General features: G+C 51.6%; 5 protein-coding genes across 5 annotated transcripts; 4 read left to right on the forward strand and 1 right to left on the reverse strand.

Annotated features, from left to right (window-relative positions):
- Positions 1-1,387: 1,387 nt before the first annotated feature.
- SMAC4_13701 (uncharacterized protein) lies at positions 1,388-3,298 on the forward strand (the record flags this gene model as incomplete). Its single annotated transcript, XM_066091552.1, has 1 exon — positions 1,388-3,298. The coding sequence occupies exon 1, from the start codon at positions 1,739-1,741 to the stop codon at positions 3,296-3,298; it is 1,560 nt and encodes a 519-aa protein (XP_065946988.1). The 5' UTR covers positions 1,388-1,738.
- A 43-nt stretch (positions 3,299-3,341) lies between these two features.
- On the reverse strand, positions 3,342-5,117 carry SMAC4_07875 (uncharacterized protein). The gene is made up of 2 exons (XM_003345151.2): positions 4,983-5,117; positions 3,342-4,857 (listed from the first exon to the last, which is right to left on the reverse strand). Exons 1-2 carry the CDS (start codon positions 4,995-4,997, stop codon positions 3,469-3,471), a joined length of 1,404 nt encoding a protein of 467 aa, XP_003345199.1. The 5' UTR covers positions 4,998-5,117; the 3' UTR covers positions 3,342-3,468.
- Positions 5,118-6,093: 976 nt separating this feature from the next.
- SMAC4_07874 (uncharacterized protein) lies at positions 6,094-8,334 on the forward strand. Its single transcript, XM_003345150.2, has 5 exons — positions 6,094-6,224; positions 6,300-6,487; positions 6,577-6,687; positions 6,764-7,308; positions 7,424-8,334. Exons 1-5 carry the CDS (start codon positions 6,144-6,146, stop codon positions 7,573-7,575), a joined length of 1,077 nt encoding a protein of 358 aa, XP_003345198.1. The 5' UTR covers positions 6,094-6,143; the 3' UTR covers positions 7,576-8,334.
- An 8,263-nt stretch (positions 8,335-16,597) lies between these two features.
- SMAC4_07873 (uncharacterized protein) lies at positions 16,598-19,004 on the forward strand. The gene has a single exon (XM_003345149.2). The coding sequence runs from the start codon at positions 16,605-16,607 to the stop codon at positions 18,327-18,329; it is 1,725 nt and encodes a 574-aa protein (XP_003345197.1). The 5' UTR covers positions 16,598-16,604; the 3' UTR covers positions 18,330-19,004.
- Positions 19,005-21,689: 2,685 nt separating this feature from the next.
- SMAC4_07872 (uncharacterized protein) lies at positions 21,690-24,356 on the forward strand. Its single transcript, XM_003345148.2, has 2 exons — positions 21,690-23,749; positions 23,819-24,356. Exons 1-2 carry the CDS (start codon positions 22,123-22,125, stop codon positions 24,154-24,156), a joined length of 1,965 nt encoding a protein of 654 aa, XP_003345196.1. The 5' UTR covers positions 21,690-22,122; the 3' UTR covers positions 24,157-24,356.
- The last annotated feature ends 128 nt before the right edge of the window (positions 24,357-24,484 follow it).

Raw genomic sequence — 24,484 nt, forward strand, 5'->3', positions numbered from 1 at the left:
CCACCAAGGTTGTATTACGGCTGATTGTGGTCTTATTTCGGGCAATCAATCCCAGAGGTCTTTGTTCCTGCAGCTATGACTACCTTAGGTAGTCATCGAACTGCTTCTTCGACCCCAGCCTCGTGCGCTATATCTCCACACCGTATACATGTCAGCGGCGGTAAAAGTTGCGACACATCGACGCGATTGAGACAGGATAGGTGCCCGTTGGGCAGACAATGAGACAAACCACAGCCTTTTATCCTGCCAATAGAACCCAGACTATGCGTATGAGCTACATTCGGCGCTCGCCCAAGATATTTCTAGGTACATTACCTCCACCGCCCATATCGCAACGTGCCGGGGAGTATGTAGGATTACTGGTACTCCAATATACCTATCCATATACCCTCAATACAACCCTGAAAGCGCCCCTCTGTACAGTACCTGTCACGTATAGCTGCCCCGTTGCTTTTTTTCTTTTTTTTTTCTTCTCTCCCTGAGAGCACCGTTGCTTGGTTGTATTCTGCAGCAGTCTGTTTGGAAAAAGGATGTGTAGAGGTATCTTGAAGTAGTAGGTTCCAAACACGAAGTGGCACCAACCCATCAGTCTTCATTTATGGGTGTCTAACGGAATCAAATTGGCGGCTGGGCTTGCTTGAAATGGATTAGAAAATGGATCTAGAAGACAAGAGCCGTTGTAAGGGGAAGGATAGATAGTTTGTTGATTTTCTGAGTGTCTTGACGGCGTACCTATACTAGCAGGGTGTACCTGAGGACGGGAGTTTTGGGCGTGCGTGGAGTGTAGATCATTGACGCGTAATATCTTTAGAGGTATGTTTATGTGTGCCTAGTTAACTTGCAATCGTCGGGGTTACCTTTTCGAAGGAAGAAGCGTGTAATTGAATATTGCTGAGCGAAGTTGGGTACAGTATTTTGGCACAAGATGGGGAAATATCAATATTACAAGAAAGATCCCATCGTCCTGGGCTTGTAGTACAGTAAATATTCTGAGTGGGGGATGTTGGCGAGTGAGTACTAGCAACTAGTTGGAGACTCAAGGGGTAATGTAAGGTACTATATACAATCACATGTTGCACAAAAAAAGAAAATGGAAAGCCAAAAGACAGAATAACCTGCCCTGCCCCTGAAGAGCGGCAACTAGTTCTAAGCCTGCATGTGTCAGACGGGACGGGCCAGACTGAGGTTGCCTTTCAAAGTGTTGGAGCTAACCAACCCTGGCTCGCCGTCAAGGTGCAAGGGGTTACTGCATTCAGTTACCGTATAACTCAGAAACGCCGTTTCTATTTAAATCGTTACCTGTCCCTTTGCTCCCTCACACCAAAGACACCAAAGTCTGCCCCACGAAAGGCCTTCAGCAGCTTCTATTTCTCTTCTCACAAACCAAATGGTTGATCAGCACAATTCCAAGTGGCTCGAGGATCAGCAAGGGCATATTTTGAGAACGCTGATTGATCAGCACATTTCCGAACCGCAAAACACCGAGTCGCCATCCATCAACGAAGCTCAGCCCGGCGACATGTTCCAATCCATCAGCAAGCGTGACATGATTCTCCAGGAGGCTCGGGTCGCCTTACGTGGGGAGCGCCTTCCCTATGACTATATAAACGGACTCCTCTACTGCGTCATCCGCGGCATATGACACAACGAAGCCTTTGCCAGGTCTCAAGAGGTCGTGAAGCAGTGCAGGAAGCTTCCCGAGAGCAACATTGCTCGGGCACGCAATGCCCGGCTCATCATGAGCAACCAGATCCCGAAGATGGCAACGGACGACGCCAAACCCTACTGTTTCTGGCACCCCGACGTGCCCAGCGAAAGGACACTCCGTCGTCTGGTAAATCACTATCCCGACATGGCATATCTTGTTGGTCGAGCATGCGCCGTGGCAGGATACCATGAGTTGTATCATGAGCTTGACCTCCTTCCCGAGGTGTCGATTGCTGAAGAGGCTAGGGAACAACAAGATAACCCAGGATCCAAGGCCATCTTCAAGTACATCATGAAACAGCCGGTTTGCTACGCCGTCTTGGACGACTACACCCGGACTAACAATTACGAAAACCCACGGTGTCCGGTCTTTTTGAACGGAGACACAGCCTTCCGATCAACGCTGGACGTGACAGTCGCCCCGGAGGATTATTGGGGTGAGCATTATTTCAATCTGGACAGCGACGGGTTTCCGTCCGACATCACCGAGGACGGCCACATTGGCGAGGTCACGATGCACGCATCATATAATCAGACACAGCAGGGAACACTACCTCCGGAACACGTCGAGCTGCTTTATTTACCTTTGCCCCTGCATCTGCCCACCATGGTCAAAAACCCGCTGATCATCATGGCCGCTTATGAAGGCAATCTGGACCGCTATCTTCGCTTGCGTCGGCCGCACATGATCATGGGCGAGCACGGCGCCGTTCTTCGCGGGATATACCACAACACCACCTTTGCCAAGTGGTGGTCGCTTCAGCCGCGGGATGGACACAACTCGGGGAATATCCGAGCAGCCACCCTCGCGCGTTTTATCATGGTCAACGACCTGTCGCACATGACGGAAAACGATCCCGATCCCGAAGCCAACTGCAATGAGATTCCCGGCATGATCTGGTGGCCACTCGTCCCCGCCGAGAGAACGCTCGAGGTCCTCACCAAACGTCGGCTGGACATGCACCTCCAAGTAGCCATGGCCTGCATCGCCGGAAACTACAAGGAGCTATGGGATAAGCTGGCACCGGAGCCATCCAAGCAGCTGTGGGACATGGCTACTTCTCAGCGTGATGCCAGCGTCCGGAACCACTTTGTCGAGTACCTCGAGCGTCGTGCTTCCGAGCTCGGACGAGTGACAGCCGGCAGCCCCCTCCCTCACGGCCTGGTTACGGAGTGCGAGTATCCTGCGCACGACTGGTGCTGGGATGCAGCGAGAGTCATCAAGGAACCGTTTGATCCCTTTTCACGTTACTCCTTGCGCTTTCTGCCTAGGGATATTGTCATAAAGGAGACGGACGATCGTTTTGATATGGAGAACATCTATGGAGCATTCGAGCAGCCTTGTATGGCTGGGTGGGAACTCCGTATGTGCGCGACAGAGGAGACGTTGGCCAAGATACCGGACGGTGAGGATGGCTTGAGGTTGTATGATGATTGTAGTGATGATGATGAACAGGGGCCGTCAACCAAGGAAACGGTGGAGACGAATTCCCTTAAGGTATCTTCGAAAAAAGCGGATGACGACAACGTGGAAGCAAGCAGCCAGGATAACGACGGGAACACTACACCGACCGATCATGACCCATCCTAACAGGATTCAAGACTTTGATACTGTGGCTAAAATGCAGGGTAGGGTACCTTAATATAAAGAAACGCATCTTTTACTCCGATGCTCGCGCCACCCTCTCCTCTCTTCATGATCTGATCCCAATAAAATCGTAAACTCGTCCAGTCCACCACTGTACCAGACAGGACCAGACTTCAAAACGGCCAATCCATAACCGTCCTCTCCTCATTCCTCCTCGTCACCTGCACCTCATCACCTACACTGATCCACACTTCGCGCCCCTCCTCCTCCTCCTCCTCCTCCTCCTCAACAATAGCACTCTCCCCCACAAACGCATACCGCCCAAACACAGGACTCCACTTCATCCCCGGATCCACTCTCCGATCCTTCATCAGCTTCTTGAGCACAGCGCCCATCTCCCCCTTGGCTGGCTTGCCCGTGTCGTAGTCGACGTTCAGACTGGTGCAGCGGGCGCAGTTGCCTGTCAAGTGGAGTTTTGTTTTTGTCTTCGTTTTCTTGTTGGTGGTTGTTGGCGCAGTGTTGGAAGTTGACCTTCGTGTGCTGGAAGTAGACCTGGAAGTAACGACAAGTTCGCCCCAGTAATCCTCCGCCCAGGCTTCTTCGCCTTTGCCGTCCACGACGAGGTTCGGTCGCATTTTGTACATTGGGACTTGGGGGACTTGGGGGTGCGTTGTTGGTTTAGTGGATTCTTCGGGAGACTCAGGGGTCAGGCGGGCAGAGAGGTTAGAAAGGGACGATTCCGAGGTGATGAGCAGGGGGGCAACGTCGGTGAATGTGATCCATGGCTTCTTGTCTGGTTGTTGTTGTTCTTGATCCTCCTCCTCCTCCTCTTCGCGTTCGCCTTGGATGGCGATGAACCCGGGAACCGAAATCGGGACGGTAGGAAACCATGAGGTGAGACTCGTTATGGTAGATAACCATCCCCCTCCTGACTGTTGTTGTGGTTGCAGTCGCTGGGGAGTGGATTGCCCGGACTGACCCCGGGAACTAGCATGCGAGTGTGTTGCTGATGTTGCAGGTGGCAGCAAACTCGTCCCCAGAATCTGGCGCTTCCCATCCCCAAGATAAACAAACATCACCTCAAACCCAAACCGCTCCGAAAACCACCGATCATACTCCTCCCCAACCTTGTAACACGTCGTCGGGCTGCCGTGCAAATCCACCTCCACGCGCTCCAGCTCCTCGATCCTCGGTGGCGGGTCAAGTTCAACCGTGATCGTCTCTGCCTCCAGCCTTTTGAGTTTTGCGCTCTCTGCTTGCTCTAGCAGCTCCAGCTCTTCCTCAGCTCCCTGACCAGCAGCAGGGGCAGGGGCATGCCACTTCACAAGTACTTCCTTTGACCCCCCATTTTGATCTTCGCGCGAGAGAATGGTCTGTTCGAAAAGCGCGCATTGCGGGTGGGAAGAAAGTTGCATCTTCTTCAGCTCAACGGACCCATCATCGCTGGCTTTGGTCTTGACGTGGTAGAGCATGAAGGTGCGGTCATATTTGATGCCTTGTGGGGTGAGTTGGGCGTGTTGGAGGGGGATGGGGCGGAGGCCTTTTATGGGGTAGACGTAGAGCTTTGTGAGGGGGGTTGTTAGCATTGGTCTCGTTGTGGTGATGAGATTTGAGTTGCTGGCGTGGGGTGTTGGTGTTTTGAGAGGGGGCATGAGGGAGATGGAGAAAGGTCCGGGGACGTCAATACCTCTGTGATCTTCATGGCTGCGGCTTTTCACTTGTATGCTTGCTGATTTTGGTTTGCGAGAAAGTGAATGAGCGAATGAATGAGCTGTTATCAGTTGGGTTTCCAGGCAGGTGGTTATAAATGAAAGATGTTTGCTCATCGACTTCAGCTGAGTGAGTTTATCGGCGCAGGTCACGACTCGAACAAATAATTGTTAGCGGCCCCGGTCCAGCCCCGGGAAAGAGGAGTCAGGGACCAACGCACCGTGCTCCTAGAGTTGTCTGTTAGGGTTTAGTGTCTACGGCTAGTCCCACAGCGGAAGAGCGCACCCAGGCACGCCAATGCACATGGAAAATCACATTAGACGAATGGGGTCTGGCCGCTATGGAGACGGGAGAGTCAGTCCCCTCATCGTCTTTGTCCCCAACTGAATTCCTCATCAATTGTTTGCTTTGCCACCGACGACGTTTCTTGAACTTGTGAATCCTTCCTCATTATCGCCAATCCACGTAACCTAACGCCATCCATTCTTGATCCCGACACAATATCTATGGATTACGAGCGGGAGTTCAAACATGGAGTTGTGACCCGAATCAGTCTCGGCTACGGCTTCCACTCACGCCGGAGTCCTTTGTTCCCTTTATGTTGCCTATGAGATATTCTGTCCATGGCACGACTAGGTTCTCTAGGCTAACGGGCACATCAACTCAAAGAGACATATCTACTGGCAGGAAGAGTCTGGTAGGTATCGGGAATTTGCGGGTTGTGAATCGACGGTCGGCACATGTCAGTTGCGCTGCTGGGTGCAACGGAACGTCCCCTCGACATCAATAACCCCGGCCGATCCCTCTGCTCCAATACTACCTCTACCTGTCTCGATTTGCAGCGACCTAGGACCGATTGAGAAGGCATCATGGAGAATCTGCAATCTATCTCTACGCTTCTCACAGTGAAGAGGTGACGACAAGGGAGGTTACACTGTTTGAAACGTGTACACTATTAGAGATCCAGATGCACATGGCCGTTTACATATCACCCTCCGGTGCCGTGACCGACTGACCGCCTGGTCAATACATACCGTTATATAAACCCTTGGCCAGAGCACACCGTTGGTAATTTGTGTTCTTTTCACAGCTCACCTTTGGTCTTTTCTTTCAAATCCCTCGGTGCGGGCCTACCAACATGACCACATCCAACCCGCTCACCACCGAGGAGGCAGCCGAGGCCGGCCTTTTGCCTGCGTCTCATTGGCAACAGGAGCCTGTAAGTTCATCTGCTCGTGCTGCTTATCCGGTGCTGGTGAGGTTGAATATGGTAATTGACCGACCGCTTGCACAGCTTCCCGGGGATGTGGATGCCGACGATGGCGCCTCAACCATCGGGTCGTTCGTTTCCAGCACCGCCTCGCTCTCCGAGTCGATCTTCAAGTATCGGACCATCCACGGAAGAACCTTCCACAGCGAGATCGGCAATGCAGAGTCATGGCAGCCTAATGATGCTCACCACATCGATGCCCAGGAGGTTGCGTAGGTGATAACACTGCTTCAGCTCTGGATTGACGACCCCCTTGAGCGTAGAGGTACTACAAGAGCTATGCTGACTGTAAAGAAAAAAGCCACCACAATTACATGGTTGCTATAGGGCACAAGCTGTATCTTTCACCACTCGAGAAGAACAAGGTTGGGAAGGTTCTTGATATCGGCACTGGTACGGGCTCGTGGGTGATGTAAGTCAGGCCCCTTATTGACCCCAGTGAATCAACATGTCCCTAAGGTACTGTGACACACATAGGGGTCTAACAGAACTTGTTTCTCCTTTTCCACTACTAGCGATTTCGCCGACGAGTTTCCTAATACCGAAGTTATTGGTACCGACATCACCCCGATCCAGCCAACCTGGACCCCATCCAATTGCAAGTTTGAACTCGACGACTGCAATGCGGAATGGACCTGGCCCGACAACACCTTTGATTTCATCCACTGCCGCATGATGTTTGGCGTCGTCACTGACTGGGACGACTTATTCCGGCAGGCCTACCGCACCAGTAAGCCTGGCGGCTGGGTTGAAAGTTTTGTTGCTTGCAGTACCATGTTTTCTGACGACGGAACGGTGAAGGAGGGCAGCGCCATGAGCCAGTGGGCTAAGGTGTGGAACGCTGGAGGGGAAAAGACGGGAAGAACGTTTATGGTTTATGACCATGATCTGCAACAAAAGGGTATGGAAAAGGCAGGATTTGTCGACATCACAGTCAAGGAGTTCATCATCCCTGTGGGCGTATGGCACAAGGATAAGGAGCTGGCCGAAAAGGGCATCTGGTGGAAGATGATGATGGAGGCTGATCTTGAAGGTATGGAAGTCCGCTGTCCATAATTCCGATCATTATATCGAGGCTACCTCTACGGATGGAGTAAAGTGGTTGCTGAAAGATGAGATGAATTCATGCTGACTCATTTGCCACCTAGGATACCTCATCTACATCTTCAACGTTGTTATGGGCTGGACCCCCGAGGAGAGTACGGCCTACGCCAAGCATTTCCGCAAGGAATTGAACGATCCCAACATCCACGCCTACTTCAAGGCGCGTACTGTTTACGGCCGGAAGCCGCACCCGTAACTAACTGCGGTGGTTGACTTTGGGGAAGGACACATAAGCGGAAGGAAAGGAAGGAGCTGGTCGCAAACCACGGCAACAGTCAAAGTGACATATTTGGACATATGTACCTACGCAAGATAGAATCCACATGACAGCGGCATTCTAAATAGTTCGCACCAGAATGAGGCGGTAGCATATTCCTCGAACTGCCGAACATGGAGTTGAAAAGGGAGCTGCTTCCCCGTCATATCACTTCAGTATTGCAATTCCTAAAGCCCCAAGCCGACGTCGACGTCCGCACACATGAACTTCTCAATGACCAACATATCGAAACGCAAGCCGGGCATATAACCACACGACACCTAGCAGTACCTCATAGGTTCCAATCCGCATGAAACTGGCATCTTCCCAAGCACCTACACCAGGTACAGATAGATAGGTACCTTACCGTATGATTCCGGGGGGTAAGTTTTTCAACAAACCTGAGAATCTCTGCCAAACCCCTGTATTGGATGCACGCCTTAGGTTTTGGGTTTCGAATAGAGTTTTCAAGGCTGGATGGAGTTGTTGAAAAGGCCATCCCCCGAAATTAATGTAGCCCTTTGTCACTGGTTTGGATTTTCCGATGGAGGCTGACTCCCACAAGAACAGCAACAGCAACAGTGTAGAGACTTTTCTAGGATGGAGGCAGGCAGCAAAATACCTCTACTGTGCTTGTTTCTGGTTCTGAATGAAGGGTGATACCGTAGTGATAATTGATGTCCAGTCAGTGACGGCTGGCTGCCCCGCGTCTCTTGTGATACTTGTGCCAAGTTCGGATTTCGAAAAGGAACATACCTAGTACATAGGTAAGATGATGGGACACTTCGCCGCAACTACCTAGTGGTAGGTACTGTAAACACACGACTGGACCTGCCTACGAAGAAGTGGACCTCCTGTCCCGCACAGGCCATTTGCACGGCAAGATCAGCGCAAAGAGTAAAGTATCGTCAGCTTTGACGGCGACGGATTATAACGACTGGAGCCGACCGACCATCAAGGTCCTCAAAACCCAGAAGGTCCACACTGTCCATGTCCTCGTGAGATCACCATCAAATCATCTCCAAGTTACTTGCTCTGAGTGAGTGCGTGCTGTCGACATCGAAGTTGCAGTCTCCGGTATGTATACGCGGTTCCGTCGATATTCATTGTGTACGTAGAGATACCCCTGGATATACGAGGTCCAGAGAGGCCGAGGAGGTAGGTATCTGGGCACATATGGCCAACATGAAGGCAGACGCAGAAAAACAACACCAAGAAGGGAATCTGAGGCACGACTTGCACATACGGCGCCGCTGTAAGGTGCTGGAGTGAACCAGGAGCAGGCCAGCCGTCAAGGTTTCGCTTCCCCTCGAAAGTGACCCGCCTGTGTAAGGTACCTATACAGCGCCGGCAGCTAATGTTCCTAGAGGTAGGTTGGAAAAGATCAACGCTGTATTCTGATACTCGAATCTGCTTCGGTCCATGTCACGAACCAACGCAGCGTACATGTACCGGTAGTCCATCACTACCTACCCCACACCAACTGAGTGAGGGTTCATCGAACAGCATTGAACCGAGCAAACCACATCGAACAAATACATCTACTGTGGTAGTCGACGGAGAGTCTCCCAGCTCACTCACCAGCTGGCGTCCAGTCCAGTGGCAAACCAAATCCTGGACTGGTCCGTACACTAGAACTAATTGGTGAGGTGACGCCCAGCTGTCTAGTCCAGCCCAGTCCAGCTCTCTCAGCTGCAACTGGCCTTCTGTGTTAGGTAAGTTACATGGCACCAGACCTCGGGTGAAGCACCTCCAGATTTCAATCGGGTCAATCACTCGCCGGCTGTTGTTGGCTGTTGTTGGCTGCTGTTGGCTAGGTATTGTTGACTCAGTACTGTCGTTGACGAATTTTGTCATGCCATGGCATATGCTTGGCGGTCGTCGTTGGTGCCTGTCATGGTGCCTGCCATGGTGCCTGAGCCGCGTAGCTAGAGTAGTGTACGCATTGTATGTGGTTGCCGTTGGTTGCCGTTGGCGGGCGTCGGGTGGCTTCCATGGCCGAAAGAAGGAAACTTGTTCTGGAAAATTTCTTTCGCTCGCCCGGTGTAACGTAAAAGGCTGGACCGCGATGAGCTTTCATTGATTAGTTCCAAACTTCCAAGGAAAGCAAGCGGTCATCGAAACTTTCCAAGGCACCGTACCGTCAAGGTCCTCATGCCTCGTAAGTTACATGTACACGTGTACGGCATTACGACTCGTGACGGACACGAGCTCGCCTGTATGTGGATGTGGGTGAGCCGCGCGTACCTTGCAGTTACATACCTGGTAATAAAGTTGCGGTGTTCGCGGTTCGACGGCTGAGGTTGCGGTTGTGCGGTTGTGCGGTTGCGATTTGCGGGCTTGCGGCTCTGCGGCTTTTGCATTTGCTTGCATTCGCGGCTTGCTTGCGGCTTGCTTGCGGCTCAACAACGCCGAACGACAGGTTGACAACAGCTTTGACTAAAAACCTCAGTCGATCCTCATTTTGCACCACCTTGAATTCTGGAAACCGTGACAGGAAGTGAGCAGTTAGCGTAGCATCCAGACCTCTTCCCCTTGGATGGAAGATGGGGTCTTTGTTTTGTTTAGCCCCTTTTCGTGCCCTGTAAAACCTGTTGTCAATTGCCATGTATCATGGCATGTCATTCCGGGATCCATCATCAGGGACATCGGATGTCGTTGAAATCGAGAATTGTGGATTTTCTTTGTCTTGAGCCGAAGCACATGGAGCTCTTTTGTCGACATCGGTTCGGTTATCCTCGGCTTTAGACAAGCGCGCTCTTTCACCCTTGCCGCACCAAACCAACAAAAAGAAAAAAAGAGACACAAGGACCTTGCGAACGGCGACGGCAACGGCGAGGAAGGCCCCTGAAAACGTTCTTCTCCCTGTTTCTGGTTCCTGATTGGCGAATTTCCAGGGGGAAAAAAAAGGGCATGTTCGTCTCTCTCTCTCTCCCCTACCGCGCGCCGCCCTACCGAGCTGCCAACCAGACTTGTCCTGGGAACCCTGATCAATGGAACCCGTCCACTCGTTCCTGACTGTCTGACAGGGAGTTCGTAGCCCACGAAACAAAAGCTGCCTACCCTAGGGCCTGCAAAATCGTTGTAAAATTGTTTTTTTAACAGCCTACCGACGGGGCTGACCCACTGAAAAAGTCCACTTGCATGGTGCTTGTGGTGCTGTTTTGTTTTTTCTGAGCTTCAGCGTGGAACGGTGAGAGGATCGCGGTGAGACCTTGCTGTCGTTGGAGCACCGTATCTAAGTGTAGTGTAGCAACGAAGGGAGAGATGAGCAGGGAGACGGGTGGTCATCTGGCTTGAAGAGTTCTCACTCTTTTTTTTTTTTTTTTTTTTTTTTTTTTTTTTTTTTTTTGCGATTTTCGATCTCAATTGTGAATTACGATTCATAGAGTCGTTGTCGTTGTGGGTTTGCATACATCCCGCCGTTCAGTTGGTTCCAGGTTTGGTCATTTCGAATGTTTCGTACATAAGAGGTATCGTTCAATAACAGGATGAACGACTGGTCCGAGTTTCACTGTCTGTTTATGTTGGTTGGCATTCGTGAATGTCTCACCAGTTACCAATTACCATCCCCCCATGCGCAAGTCCGTTGCTTCAAGCTTTTTGAGCCTCAAGAGCTGCAAGAGCTGCAAGAAGAGCCTCAACGCATGTCGTCGGACGAAGCGACAACCATTTCACGGCATGATCTTCGTCTCCCAAGCTCCCTCCCAGCTTCACCTCAGAGTCTCAGACACCTCCAGAAAGGCAAGCCTCACAGCCTGGGGGCTGGAGCTTCAACAGCGACACCAGACAGCATCGGATCGTCTTCCAAGACATGTCGTTGGCCGACATGAGACGAACGGTTCCTGACATGGAAGCCGCAAAGCCCTGTCGCCGAGCCCTCAGCGGCTCAGCCCATGCAAAACTGCATCCCGTCCGGTTGTCTGGACCCGCTAGCCCCCGTCCATCATCCCCCCCCCCCCCCGGTCATCTCACCCCCGGTCCCCGCCGGCGGCCCCATGTTTTCCTTACGTTTTTTTTTTTTTTTTTTTTTTTTTGCGGAGAATTCCTCGGCGCGCTCCATCGCTGGGCACTTCCACGACGCCGCACAGTCGTCGTCGTCGTCGGCCGACTCCGAAATTCCTCTTTTTCGCGATTTGAGGGAACTTTGGCTATGTACCCGCTAGTGATGAGTGCGGTTGATGTTCAGGCACCGTTCGGCCACGGACAGCCGATTCGACGACGCAGGTACGGGCTAACGAACAGCACACCACTGGGTTCTGTGTGGTGTCCCGTCCAGCGCCACTACAGTATACTTACACTTACACGTGTGGTGGTGGTAATGGGCCCCAGTGCTTGAAACGGGCCATTTGTAACCGACTGGGTGACCAAGGTGTAAGGTTTCACCGACTGTTCGGTATATTCGATGGAAGGGAGAAAGTTCTTCTGGTGCCATCACCGAGTTGTGTCTTGGTGAGAAAGCGGCATCAAGCGGCTTGTCGGACCGTGCCAGGCAGTCTCCGCTCCCGTCCCCGTCTTTGTCGTCCGTCCGGGGACACCAATGTGTCAGCTTTTGAAACCTGCAAGCCATTCGTAATACACTACATACCAGATCTGGTGTTACGGCAGCTCTCGAGCGATGGAGGCAAAGGTTTGTACGCCCCGTTGATCCATACACTATCTACACGTGTAGAGGCAACTGGGTTTATAGTGTAGTAACTCTGTCGATGAACCGGACTGGACCAGATATCGTAAGTTTGGGCAACCTGTAATATCCGTCCATGTTGTTGTTGTTGTTGTTGTTGTTGTTGTTGTTGTCGGGTGCACGCCCCATATCCATCGACGTCGTGGTCGTTGACTTTGACATTTGACCATATCACTCCCGCACAGTCTGGACCTGGCTTCCCTTCAAGTCCTATGTAGCCCCGCAACGGCCCATCTCCCGGACGTGAAGAGGAGTCATTGAGACTTGAGTTTATGAAATATAATGAAAACAACAACGTATGGACCACAGCCCCATTGTGTGATTTCTTTTGCATCTTGCGAGCTCTTGTGCTGGAGCTCCAAGCTTCAGCTCTGTGACTGACAATATCTTACAAACGGTGTCTGTCTCGTCACCACCACCCGTCAAAGCCAGACCAGAAATTCTTTGTCACCATTTGGTTTCCATCTTTCGTTGCTGTGTGACACACCACGGTCGTTGAAGACGCAACATGTTTGGCCCGTCATGGGGCGCTGAATGGCAGGTGATTAGGTAACAGATTAACGGCCTGCATGCACTGCGATGCACCGCATGCGCTGGAAATGCCTTTTTTTTGTGCCGTGAGGCTCAACCTGTGGAAGCACTGCAGCTTCGTCACTTTGTCAAGTTTTAGCTTCTCCGGGGCCTGGGGGCGGGACGGAAATACCGTTTGCGTAGGTATTGGGCATGTAAAATACGTGTACTGCCAGACGGCCGCGCCTAAGACCCATTGACAGGGTTTCCACCCATCTGGTGCTGGCGGGGTGTTGCTATTTCTGTAGATTTAGTTGTTAGTACATGAAGCCATTCAGATGAACGTTAGCTCCCTACTGTACATGTGCTGCAGCAAAATGGGCATTGTGTGTGCGGTATCTACGTCTACTACGGTGGAATCTCCGCTGTTTCGAAACAGGAACCGGATGCAAAGGGATCTATCTCGTGGATCTCCTTGGTCTACTTTGGTGTTTGGGGTCCACGGGAACCTCTTTGGGCAGCGACAGCATTCAAGGACTTCATGAGCCTGACGTAAACCAGGTGGAGGTTTTATGTCTCGCGAGTTTCGATTCTCGACAAATGAATGATGCCCGCTGATCCCTCTCGTCCTGTAGGGCTGTTGTGGCAGATCAGATCCCCTGTCCGTAGGGCTCTGCGGTGAGCGCGAATCAAAGATCCGGACAGCTCGGGCTCGGAGAGCTCGGGGCATTTGTAACAGGCGAAGGGACGGTGAACTGAGGCTTTGTCGGCCGCTTTGGGAATATCGTCAGATCTCAGCCGTACGCGAGGTATAACAAAGCCCGAAATAGAGACGGAAGTCTGCCAATGATGCCGTGCCGCTGGTGCTCGTGACGGGAAATGACAGCCGTATGGAAGTGCCGGCTAAGTATGTACCTGTAGACCGCAACATGTGTACGTATATACTGTATTTTGTGATGTCAGGTATGCTGTGGTTCAGGTGGTGTCCATGTGTCAAAATGCCGGCTCGGGATACAACCACAGGAACTGGTATACCTAGGTAATTGTACCATAATCACCTCTTCTCCAAAACCGACCGAGCAAGGACATCGGGTCTTGGCCCCGTTGACAAGCACGCTGCCCCGGATGAAGCACTGGCGGGACGAATCTTCTTTTCCCCCGGATTTCAGCCTGCTGGGAATGGAGGCACAGAGCACGGAAAGCGGGCAGGACGGCAGGACGGGACGGATGGGGAGGACGGAAAAGAAAGGGGCAGTTGTCTTGTGTGTTCCAGATCTTCGGCGCCCACCCCATTGCATTGGTGACCTGAGGCCCATGTGCGGTGTCCCGTGGCGCTGAATCGGTCTTGGCCGGCGGTAGGATCTCCATGAAGTCATTGTCGCGCTTTTCGGTCGAAACATCGAGAGCCCTTGTGAGTTTCCCATGGCCGGGGTTACGTACCACAGTACATGAGATGAGTGGAAGCTCCACTGAGAATGAACCTAGGAAAATCTCGAAAATTGAAAGCTGTCGGCTGCCCCTGTTGGCTGCCTTGGTTCTCGACCGTTGTAACCATGCCAGCAAGGTGAACGATGCGGTTCCAACAATCCAGAGGATTTTGAAAAATTTTGAGCCGAGCGCCACCGCAAAAGTTGTGCTTGGGGGGTGTTTGTGAGCTAACGTCAATGAACTTTTGTACACATAATTGATGCATGTGGCACTTGGAACACGGCTTATTTTGTATTTGTATGCTCATAGGCCCTCCCACCTGTTAGCGCCACTTTGCAGGACATCCATGGCTTTCAGCGGGCTGTGGTGGGGTTTGTGGTGGGAGCGGAGTGGTGGGGAACCCCTGACGCGGAATCCGGATGAAGAATTGAGAACAGCCCAACAACGACTCGCTGTCACTGTTGGTTTTTTGATGTTCATTTCAGTGAGAAAGTCAAAGTTTCCAAATAGAAGCTCTATCCAACACAAAACCATCGGATGCAAGGAAGAACCGTCTTATCTTTATCTTGTGCTTTCGGAGATCACCTAAGGACACAGCAGATCCGGTCAGATCCGCGTCACACTCGTCAGAACTCCCTGGAGTTTGTAATTGCGGGTCAATGTTGTACATAGTGTAATGAGAACGACCGACTGGAATCAATAGGAGAAAGTCATCACGATGAACTGAACCCCGGACGGCGGGCCTGCACTTGAAGTTAGGTAGACACACCACCGCACAGGTAGGTATCGTGTGAAATTTTCAATCTTTCTCATTAGCGCCTCCTTGCCACGGTAAATATGGTAACTTACACCCAGTCACTTGGACAATTCGGACGGCAGCTTGTGTGATACCTACTCAACCGGCAATTGACACCCATACACAACCCAGCTTACTGTATCCCGCTGTCAATATAAAGATGGGAATAACGCGAGCATGAATCAGCTTCTTCCCGAGACAAAGTGCCATGTTGTTGAAGCTCCCACCGTGCCGACGCTGCAGGCGAGGCATTGGTCAAAAATACAGGTACCATCCATGGTAACTTACATACCATGTCTTACACTACATGGTCCCTGGCTCCGGTGGAGTCCCAAGTTCCGGTAGCAGATGCCGTGGAGAGCCCAGACTGCGTGCTAGTACCGCAGTTACGAGCGACTTTGGTAAGCTAGAACAAGAACCTGGACAAGCGAGGAAAAAGGAAACAAAGAGAAAATGGAGCCACAACCACACGCAGGGCGGCCTTGTTGTTGCGTTAGCATGTGGTTGACGCCAGGGCCCAGGTCCTTGTAGTTCCTTTTCGAGGTCCTTGTGACATGACACATAATTACTCGATGGAAATGCCTTTCTTACCAGAGTGGACGTCAAATACCTTTATAACCTTCTTGATCCCTTAAGTTGTTTGTTCCTGGCCTTGCTTGCTTGCTTGCTTCTACCTTGCGACGTTTGTTTTGATCTGTCATCTATTTGTCTTTTTGCTCTTATATACCCCATACATACCCCCCGCCTTTGCTCCAAGTCACCATCATACCAGCAGCGTGCACTCATCTCCACATCCAACTGTCACCAAAGCATATCTTTGCGCAAGGTACGTACCAACTTTTTTACTTGTACAATCTGGTACAACCAGGGAGTCTCCCTCCCTCGACATTCGATGTGCGTACACCAATATGGTATAGCATGTCATTGGATTTCCATGTGGCGCCATACTGACTTGGACACTTTCTAGTGTTACGACAACCTCACTTTCCACCTCATAAGACAAGCATATCTCACCTCGCCCTCTACGAGCTTTTCCGAACCTCCAGCTGCTCGAGTCAGTCAAGACCAGCAAAACGAACAGACACACTCCGACCCTCCGCATTGAGACGACGTCATTGCATTATTCGAGCCTGGGGATTTCAGTTCCGTCCCCCTCAACGCCAACAAAAACAGGGCATCGTTGCAACTTTTTTTTGGGTGGACATTGGAGACTTGAAGTGCATCGACACCAAGCTGGATCGGGAAGAGTTGGCGCACCTACGGCATACATACACACACACACACACACACACACACACCAGTCATTGTCGCAATTCGACCTAAAAAAGACTCGACAGATCTTGTGACGATCGAAAGAAAAAGGTAGAGGTAGTATTCGCGGGACGCAACATCAGCCGACCAGTCGACCACCGCTTTCGCTACCGCACCTTGGCGACCCTTGGAGTGTTTTCTCTATAGCGAATCCCCTTACAGCAATCGCAGCAACCGACTTACAGCGCACCTTTCCCCCCGCAGTAAGCAGGGGTAAGAACCACCACCACCACCACCACCATGCCACACAGAGTTGTCGATTTTCTGAGGTCGTCGGCCAACACACTAGAGTTCCAGGTCTCGACCTTTACAAAATCCACCAAGACTTCCCGAAGGCGCGAGAGTCCGACAGGCGCTGCTCGCGTTGGTCAAGGTAGCACAGAGCGCGTTGCGTATGCCTCGAGCGAAGAAGACGACAGCAGTAACAACAGCAGCACCGCCACCGCGACGCTACCACGATCTCCTCTGTTAAGGAATGCCGATTCCTCGGATAGCGCACACACCACCAGCTCAACGTCTAGCACTAACACGAGCAAAGAGGTCGCTAACGCCAAGGATCACCACCACCACCACCATCACCACAAAGAAAAGGACCACCATCATCACCATAGGATATCCTTCCCGGGCATGCACTTCGGCCGCTCCAGCAAAGATGTGCACGCCCACGCGCCCGCCTCTCTCGACTGGAAGCTTGAGTCGCCGCCAATTGTTCTCTACAATGACCCAGAAACCTCCACTGGCGCGCTCGTCTCGGGCCAAATCTTCCTCAACGTCAAGGAGGACCACGACCTGCTAGACGTCGAGTCCATCAACGCCACACTCCAGATTCACGTTACGCAGAAACGACCCTTCACTCATCACTGCCACGACTGCACCCACCAGTACACCGAGATCAAGAAATGGCAGTTCCTCGACCACCCTCTCGTTCTCGCCAAGGGCCGCCACTCCTTCCCCTTCTCCGTCTTGCTCGAGGGTCACCTACCAGCAAGCATGGACGCGCCCCTTGCTTCCATCGCCTACGAGTTCAAGGCCGAGGCCGTTACCAAGGTCAATGGCACTCTGCAGCCCGCCATCAAGTTCGAAAAGGTGCTCGATGTCAAGCGCTCCCTTGGCTCCTCCGAAGTCCCCCACCACTCCATCCGCGTCTTCCCGCCCACTAACATCAAGGCCAACGTGCACTACCCCCATCACATCCACCCCACGGGCACCAACACGCTCCAGATCCGCCTGGACGGGATCGCTAGGCTCAACCCCAAGGTCGGCACCATGGAGTACTGGAAGCTCAAGAAGTTGACGTGGAGGCTCGAAGAGATGTCCAAGTCCCTCGCTCCAGCATGCGATAAGCACGCACCCAAGCTGCCTGTCCCTCCTGCCCCCGCAGCAGAGGGCAGCGACGCCCAGCCTCAACCACCCAAGGGCCTTCCCAGAACCGAAACCCGCATCATCGGCGAGAAGACCATCTTCTCGGGCTGGAAGTCGTCCTACTCCTCGGCCACCGACTCGCACATCGAGCTCGAGCTCGACTACCACCTCTCCAAGTCCCACTCGTCTCCCGCAGTTTGCGATACCCGATGGACCACCCCCGGCACCTCGACCTCCTCGCACGAGGTCTCGCATCAGCTCATGGTCGAGATGGTCGTGTCGCAGGAATGGGCGCCGGTCGGCAAGCCCAACCTGGTGACGCATACCGGCGTTGGCCGAATCCTGAGGATGCACTTCTCTTCCATCCTCACGGAGCGCGGCGGCATTGGTATCTCGTGGGATAACGAGGCGCCTCCCATCTACCAGGATGTCCCCGAGAGCCCGCCAGCTTACTCGGAGCTGATGATGGGTGGGGAGTCGATGGACGGGGTGGTGGAGAGCGACACGCTCATGTTGCCCAGTGGGCTGGGAAGTGCCACTGCGAGCGGGCGGTCGAGCGCCGTGTCTAGCAGACGGGGATCGGCTGAAATGCAAAGGAGGTGAAGAGCCCTGATGCAGCCTTTTGGCCGCTTGTGTGGGAGCATCAAGAGCATGAGCACGTTTAGGGTGCAGGTTGAAGTGAGGGTTGAGGTCGGGTTTGATTACTTTTTGGGCTGTTGGATCACGACTTTTACGAGTCTAAATTGCGGGCGGCGATTGCCTGCTTCGACCTCGAGCAATTCTCTCGCATGACGACTTTTTTTTTTTCCTTTCATTTCTTTTGTTTATAGTATGTGTGGTTTCAACATTATACCCCCCTCCTTTGCACAGGCGCCGGTTTGGAATGGGTTTGCGGAGGTGACATTACGCACCCCAACCGGTTTGGAGAGCACTGGCAGGAAGTTTTGTTTTAAGGTTTATTTTTACTCCTTTTGTATTTTTGGTATTAGACGAGGAGGAGGACAAGAAGGGATGAAAAAATTGGGGGTGGCTGGGATAGGAAATGACTGGAAGGGAAGTCAAAAAGTTGTTGATTGTCTGGGTTTTACTTTTGTGTGTAGTAGCATTGCTGTCTTCAACACAGCGGCTGGCATATTCAAGTGGCGTTTAGGTACACCTCTAGAGAGGGATCAAAAGAAAGAATCGAATGGGGCTGACTGCCTGTTAGTGGCATATGAACACATCATCATCATTCGAGTACCTACTAGTTTTGATATAAGCATCAAGCAGGAAGCAGGAAGCATGAAGTATAGGTATGAAGCCATCTATCTACAACTGCATATCCTAGAGCGTTGAACAAACCTAATGTGAACGATGGAACGTAAACTCTACAATACCTTACTCTGTCAATAAATCTACTTGACCAAACTGCCCCTGCCTGTAAGTGCCATGACCTGATCTGACCGGACCTGACCTGACCTGACCTGACCATAAGTGCTGGTACTATGAGCACCAGCGCACAAGGTTAACATTCGACATTTGATGTTCACTACCACCAGAGTGTCAGAGTGCCAGAGTACCAGGAAGTCAGGATGCTATGGAACAAGTAAGTAATCTATGTGACTCAGTGACTTAACAGCCCATCCAGCATGGTCACCCAACAAAGACTGGAGCTCATCCATGTCATTGACGATCAGCAACAGCGGGCAGTCCAGTCTCTTCACTTCCTCCAGTCAGCCAGTCTCGAGCTCCTCTCGAGCTCCTCTCGAGCAGCTCCTGTCTCGGACGTCAAACCACGAGATGAGGGGTGAGGGGTGAGGAGGAGTGGTTGGATAAGTTGAGATAGTCTCTATCACATGACCTCCATCGACCTCGGTCAGTGGACCCGTCCCACAATAAATAATGTGGGTCTCCCCTCCTCGAATGAATGTGAGGGGGCTGGTCGGGTGGGGTTCGGAGGTGTGGGTCTGAGACAGACTATGGTTGAAGTGGTTGGAGTGGAACCTGGGTTGTTTTGGAGGAGATAAAACGGCTTTGCGTAAAGTGTTGACACTTTGATACGTACTGCATCCCTTGTAACGCCAAGCGTCCAAGTTTGTTTTTACGGTTCTCCGCTTCCGCTCAATAAAATATTGAGAATGTTAGAAAAAAATTCGCGTGATATAAAATCTATTAGTAGTTAGCAATTAAATGTAGTACTGGATAAAAATGACTATGTTGATATAATATTATATGATAATATTATTACTTATTTATATAATTTTGTACAACCTTAGTTTTTAATTAAAGTCATTTAAAAAAAACAAATCTTATTATTTACAATAAAATTGAATCTAATTTATTAAAGATATAAGTTTTGTATACTAAACCCTAAAGATGTTAATTACTACTTAATTTCAATTATAACTATTTCTATTAATAGAATTATTAATCTGAAAAAAATAATAAAAAAATTGAAATACTGCCATAGCGCTAGCCAACTACTACATCACTAGTGTCACAGGTTGACATTGGCTATATAGTATGCATTTTGAGTTCTGCCTTACAAGCAGAACATCATCCTATCTTTTGTAGGTTTGGCCGTTTGGGCATATGCACCCTAGCCTGTTATAACTAAGCTATGTTCTAAAAGAATACAACTAACCTGTTATGGCGTAACCAGAGGACACGTTGTGTACGATTTGATTAACTTGAACTAAGAATAAGAAGCTAAAGAGGGAAGAAATCCTAAATGAGAAGGCTTGATGCCAGAGCTAGTGGCCCCTGGTGCATCGCAGCCTTGCAAGCCAGAGCAACAACAATTCCAAACGTATCTCGTTCTTGCTTTGGGTGGACAACAACATTGTTTGTAGCCAAAATGACGGAATGGCATAATGCGCATATACTGTGCATATTAGGGAAATCTCGTGCAGCCTCGTTGCAGGGGCAAGTATGGGGGCAGTAGAGGCCTTCTCTGTACTGCCCGCAATCTGAGAACAAACGCAGTCTTGGTATAAGTAGCTTTAGAGCCTATTCTCTTGTTCTGCATGAAACTTCACTCTTTAGGCAATTTGAACTTGGCAATAACCACTTGACACGACGTAAGTACACACACTGCACTACACGTACTAGAGGAAGGTACCTTGGGTACTTAGACAATAGGTAACTCCATTTCGTCATCACGATCTTGGGGTTGGGGTTCTCCACAGATCGTAGCCTAGTGTAAGTGTAAGATAATATACCTACCTACCAGTCACTGGGGCAGTACTACCTACACGTACCATCCGGTCTTCCGTCTGTGTAGCTAGGGTAAGGTACCTGGGAGTTGGAGCATGAGTTCTGGGAGCACCGGGCCAGATTCAACCGAAGCCATCCGGGACCGGCGGTGGTGGTGCCACAAGCTTTAGCTAGTGTAGTTCGTTGCCAGTCATGCTAGTGTCAATGCGGTCCGGTCTCTCCCACAGGGGCTGAGGGGAGAGCTGAAGAGCTCCGGAAGGAAACCTACTGAAGTGGATGAGAGGATGGAAGATGGGATGTTATGGACGTTATGGTGAGGTCATTGTCGTGGTCAGCGCGGGGTTGGTGAGCAGGCAGAGGTCACTCATCAGTTTGAGGCTCTTTGCTGTTTGATTTGTCGGTTCACTCTTTACTCTTCAGCTCTGGTGTCTTGATGTTTCGAACTGCAGTGCCAATTCTCAAAAAAAGATGCCTTGCTAAGAAACCAACGGCCAGGCGGCAGGCGTGAATCTTGCCGGATCTTGCCAGCCGGCATCCCAGCTCTCCAAACCTGGAAACCCCACCTTTCCGCTTTGAGGCGGGGGAATCTTATCGATAAGCACCTCCAGTTCGCCGCCGCGGTTAGTCACCCATCTGCTGTCAATCGATTAGGCGACTGCATTCAACTGCTGTGCATCTGACCGAACCCCCAACAGCATCAATTGACTTTCTTCAATTGGATGACTCTTCTCCAGTCCCTGCAATCCAAGCTTCGACTCAGCCGGCGAGAAGAACTTCACCGAAACTGTCGATCTTTCTTCACCGTCTAGTCACAGACAGACTGACTCCTCTTCAAGGCATACAAGAAGGCGCACACACTCCAGCCTTTACTGTTGCCATTGATCATACTCCATAATTCCTTTTGCATCAGGTTTTAGTTTTGCGTCCATTGTTCTATATTGAAGCTCTTTACCTATCATTACCGTCAGACCAAAAGACCGTCTCAACCATTACCAGTACCATCTGCCTACCTCCACATCCGTACCAATATACAATAACCTTTCGTCCTAACTCTTCCTTCCGGCCCAATGATTCTTAGGATATATCTTTTACTTGTGTGATCTACTAAACATTTGGTTCTTGACCCTCCTATTACTACTCACCTCCCCGACCGCAGCACGCCATCTCCAGATCAGGAGACACAGACGACGAAGCAGCCATCATGGCATCAAAACAGGCACCGCACGAACGACGAAAAGGCGAAGCTGCCCTTAGCGACTTTGCCGAGTACGTCGAGAGACAGCAGGCATTGCGCTACCCGAACAAGGCTACCCAGAGCCAGATCGCGATAACAGCAACAGCAACAGCAACAGCAGGCGCAGGCGCAGGCGCAAGCTCAACAGTAACAACAACAATAACAGACGCCCCCAAAGTCGAACATCATGCCGAACTCGACGACATCCTCGACAGTCTCAATCTCTCCGAGCCCGGTCCGCGAATAAGACTGCGCGACCTCCTTCTGTCCGCGCCTGACGATGACGCCTCCCGCCAGAAACTCGCCGACATTATTGGGGAGCGGCTAGACGAAGGCCACGGCGAGTCCGTCTTCGATATTGGCTTCGAAAACCACGGCGAGAGCATGAAGTTGACCAAGGAAGAGTGGGAGCTGGCATACAAGAGGTTATCGCAGGTCGCGGCCAAGATCGACGCCGATTGCCAGCTGTTGTTGACTAAGAACCTGGGCTCGGGCGACCTCGACGGTACCCCGACCCGCGACGGCGACGTAAGCGGCAAGGTGATGATCCGACGACGCCCGTCGGCAGCCGAGGAGGTGATCGAAACACGAATAGCAGTCGTGGGCAATGTCGATGCCGGTAAATCCTCCATGTTGGGTGTCCTGGTCAAAGGCGACTTGGACGACGGCCGCGGTCGCGCGCGCGTAAACCTCTTCAGGCATAAGCACGAGATAGAGACCGGGCGCACTTCGTCTGTCGGCATGGAAATTATGGGCTTTGACTCGCACGGTCAGACCGTCCTCTCTGACACTCCCGGTCGCAAGCTCTCGTGGGAAGAAATCGGCAAGCGCAGTGCCAAAGTCATCACCTTCACGGACTTGGCGGGCCACGAGCGCTACCTGAGGACGACCGTCTTTGGCCTGTTGTCATCGTCGCCAAACTACTGCCTGCTAATGGTAGCAGCCAACAATGGGCTAATAGGCATGTCCAAAGAGCACCTGGGTATTGCCCTGGCGCTAAACGTGCCCATAATGGTGGTCATCACCAAGATCGACATTTGCCCGCCCAACATCCTGGAACAGACCATCACCCAGATCACCCGCATCTTGAAGTCTCCCGGCGCGAGGAAGATTCCGATTTTCATCAAGAGCCGCGAAGAATGCATCAACACGGCCACACAGTTCGTTTCCCAGCGCATATGCCCCATTTTCCAGGTATCCAATGTCACGGGCGAAAATCTGGACCTGGTCCGCGCGTTCCTTAACATCTTGCCGCATCACGGACGGTACGACGCCGACGCGCCGTTCGAGTTCCACGTTAACGACACTTTCAGCGTTCCCCATGTCGGCACGGTCGTCTCGGGTATCGTCAAGTCGGGTGTGATACATGCGGGCGATGAGGTTTACTTGGGTCCGGATGGCTTGGGCAGGTTCACGACTACAGCGATTAGGTCGATTGAACGCAAAAGGATAGGTGTGCCCGCGGCGAGCGCAGGCCAGTCGGCGAGCTTTGCGTTGAAGAGAGTGAAAAGGAAAGATGTGCGTAAGGGCATGGTGGTGTTGTCGAAGACTGAAAGTGGACCGCCAAAGGTTTATAGGGAGTTTGTTGCTGAAGGTATTTCCCCCTCCCTCCTTTCCCTCCCCTCCTCCCTTCAAAGCTCAATATACTAACCACCCACCGCAGTTTTGATCCTCTCCCACGCAACCACCATCAAAACCAAATACCAGGCCATGCTCCACGTCGGCCCCGTCTCCCAGACCTGCGCCATCATCGACGTCGACCGTCCGTTTATCCGAACCGGTGACAGAGCCACTGTCGCGTTTCGGTTCGTCCAGAGACCCGAGTATCTGGTCCCGGGTGACAGACTGCTCTTTAGAGAGGGCAGGACCAAGGGGTTGGGTATTGTCAAGAGTTTGGGGTATGATCCCGAAAGACCGTTGGGTGGGGTTAGTGTGGACGAGGGGGGTGAGAAGGGCGCTGGTGGCGTTGAGGATGAGGAGGAGGGGAAGGTTGGTGCTTGATGTCTTGCTTAGTAGTAGTCCTGGTTTGGGGCTGGGGAATGAGGATACGGTGTTGGATCTTTGGATTCCTTTCTTTGTGGCATGGCATCATCTCGTTGTTGTTTTGGTATTTCATCTTCAGAGTGGCGCACTCGGCGCACGGTACAGTACTACTGTCATATTTATTATAGTCACAGTTTCGAGGAAAAGCATTAACCCACTTGTTTTGTAAGTTACATAAGCAGACGGTAACTCTTACCTCAAGCGCATATAGTACCTCTTCGTTGTCTGAGCTGTGATTCTTCTTCCAGCCGCACGAACAACGGTCCTGGGTGACTAGAGAGGCATC

Source organism: Sordaria macrospora, chromosome 4 (assembly GCF_033870435.1).
Source record: "Sordaria macrospora chromosome 4, complete sequence".
In the NCBI taxonomy this organism is placed as follows: Eukaryota; Fungi; Ascomycota; class Sordariomycetes; order Sordariales; family Sordariaceae; genus Sordaria; species Sordaria macrospora.

Bases quoted from the DNA above. Each gene is read 5' to 3' on its own strand.
- SMAC4_07874 (XM_003345150.2), top strand. From the start codon at position 6,144: ATGACCACATCCAACCCGCTCACCACCGAGGAGGCAGCCGAGGCCGGC. The intron at 6,225-6,299 runs GTAAGTTCATCT...CCGCTTGCACAG, and splicing joins CTCATTGGCAACAGGAGCCT to CTTCCCGGGGATGTGGATGC. The intron at 6,688-6,763 runs GTAAGTCAGGCC...GGGGTCTAACAG, and splicing joins GGTACGGGCTCGTGGGTGAT to AACTTGTTTCTCCTTTTCCA.
- SMAC4_07873 (XM_003345149.2), top strand. From the start codon at position 16,605: ATGCCACACAGAGTTGTCGATTTTCTGAGGTCGTCGGCCAACACACTA.
- SMAC4_07872 (XM_003345148.2), top strand. From the start codon at position 22,123: ATGGCATCAAAACAGGCACCGCACGAACGACGAAAAGGCGAAGCTGCC. The intron at 23,750-23,818 runs GTATTTCCCCCT...CACCCACCGCAG, and splicing joins TAGGGAGTTTGTTGCTGAAG to TTTTGATCCTCTCCCACGCA.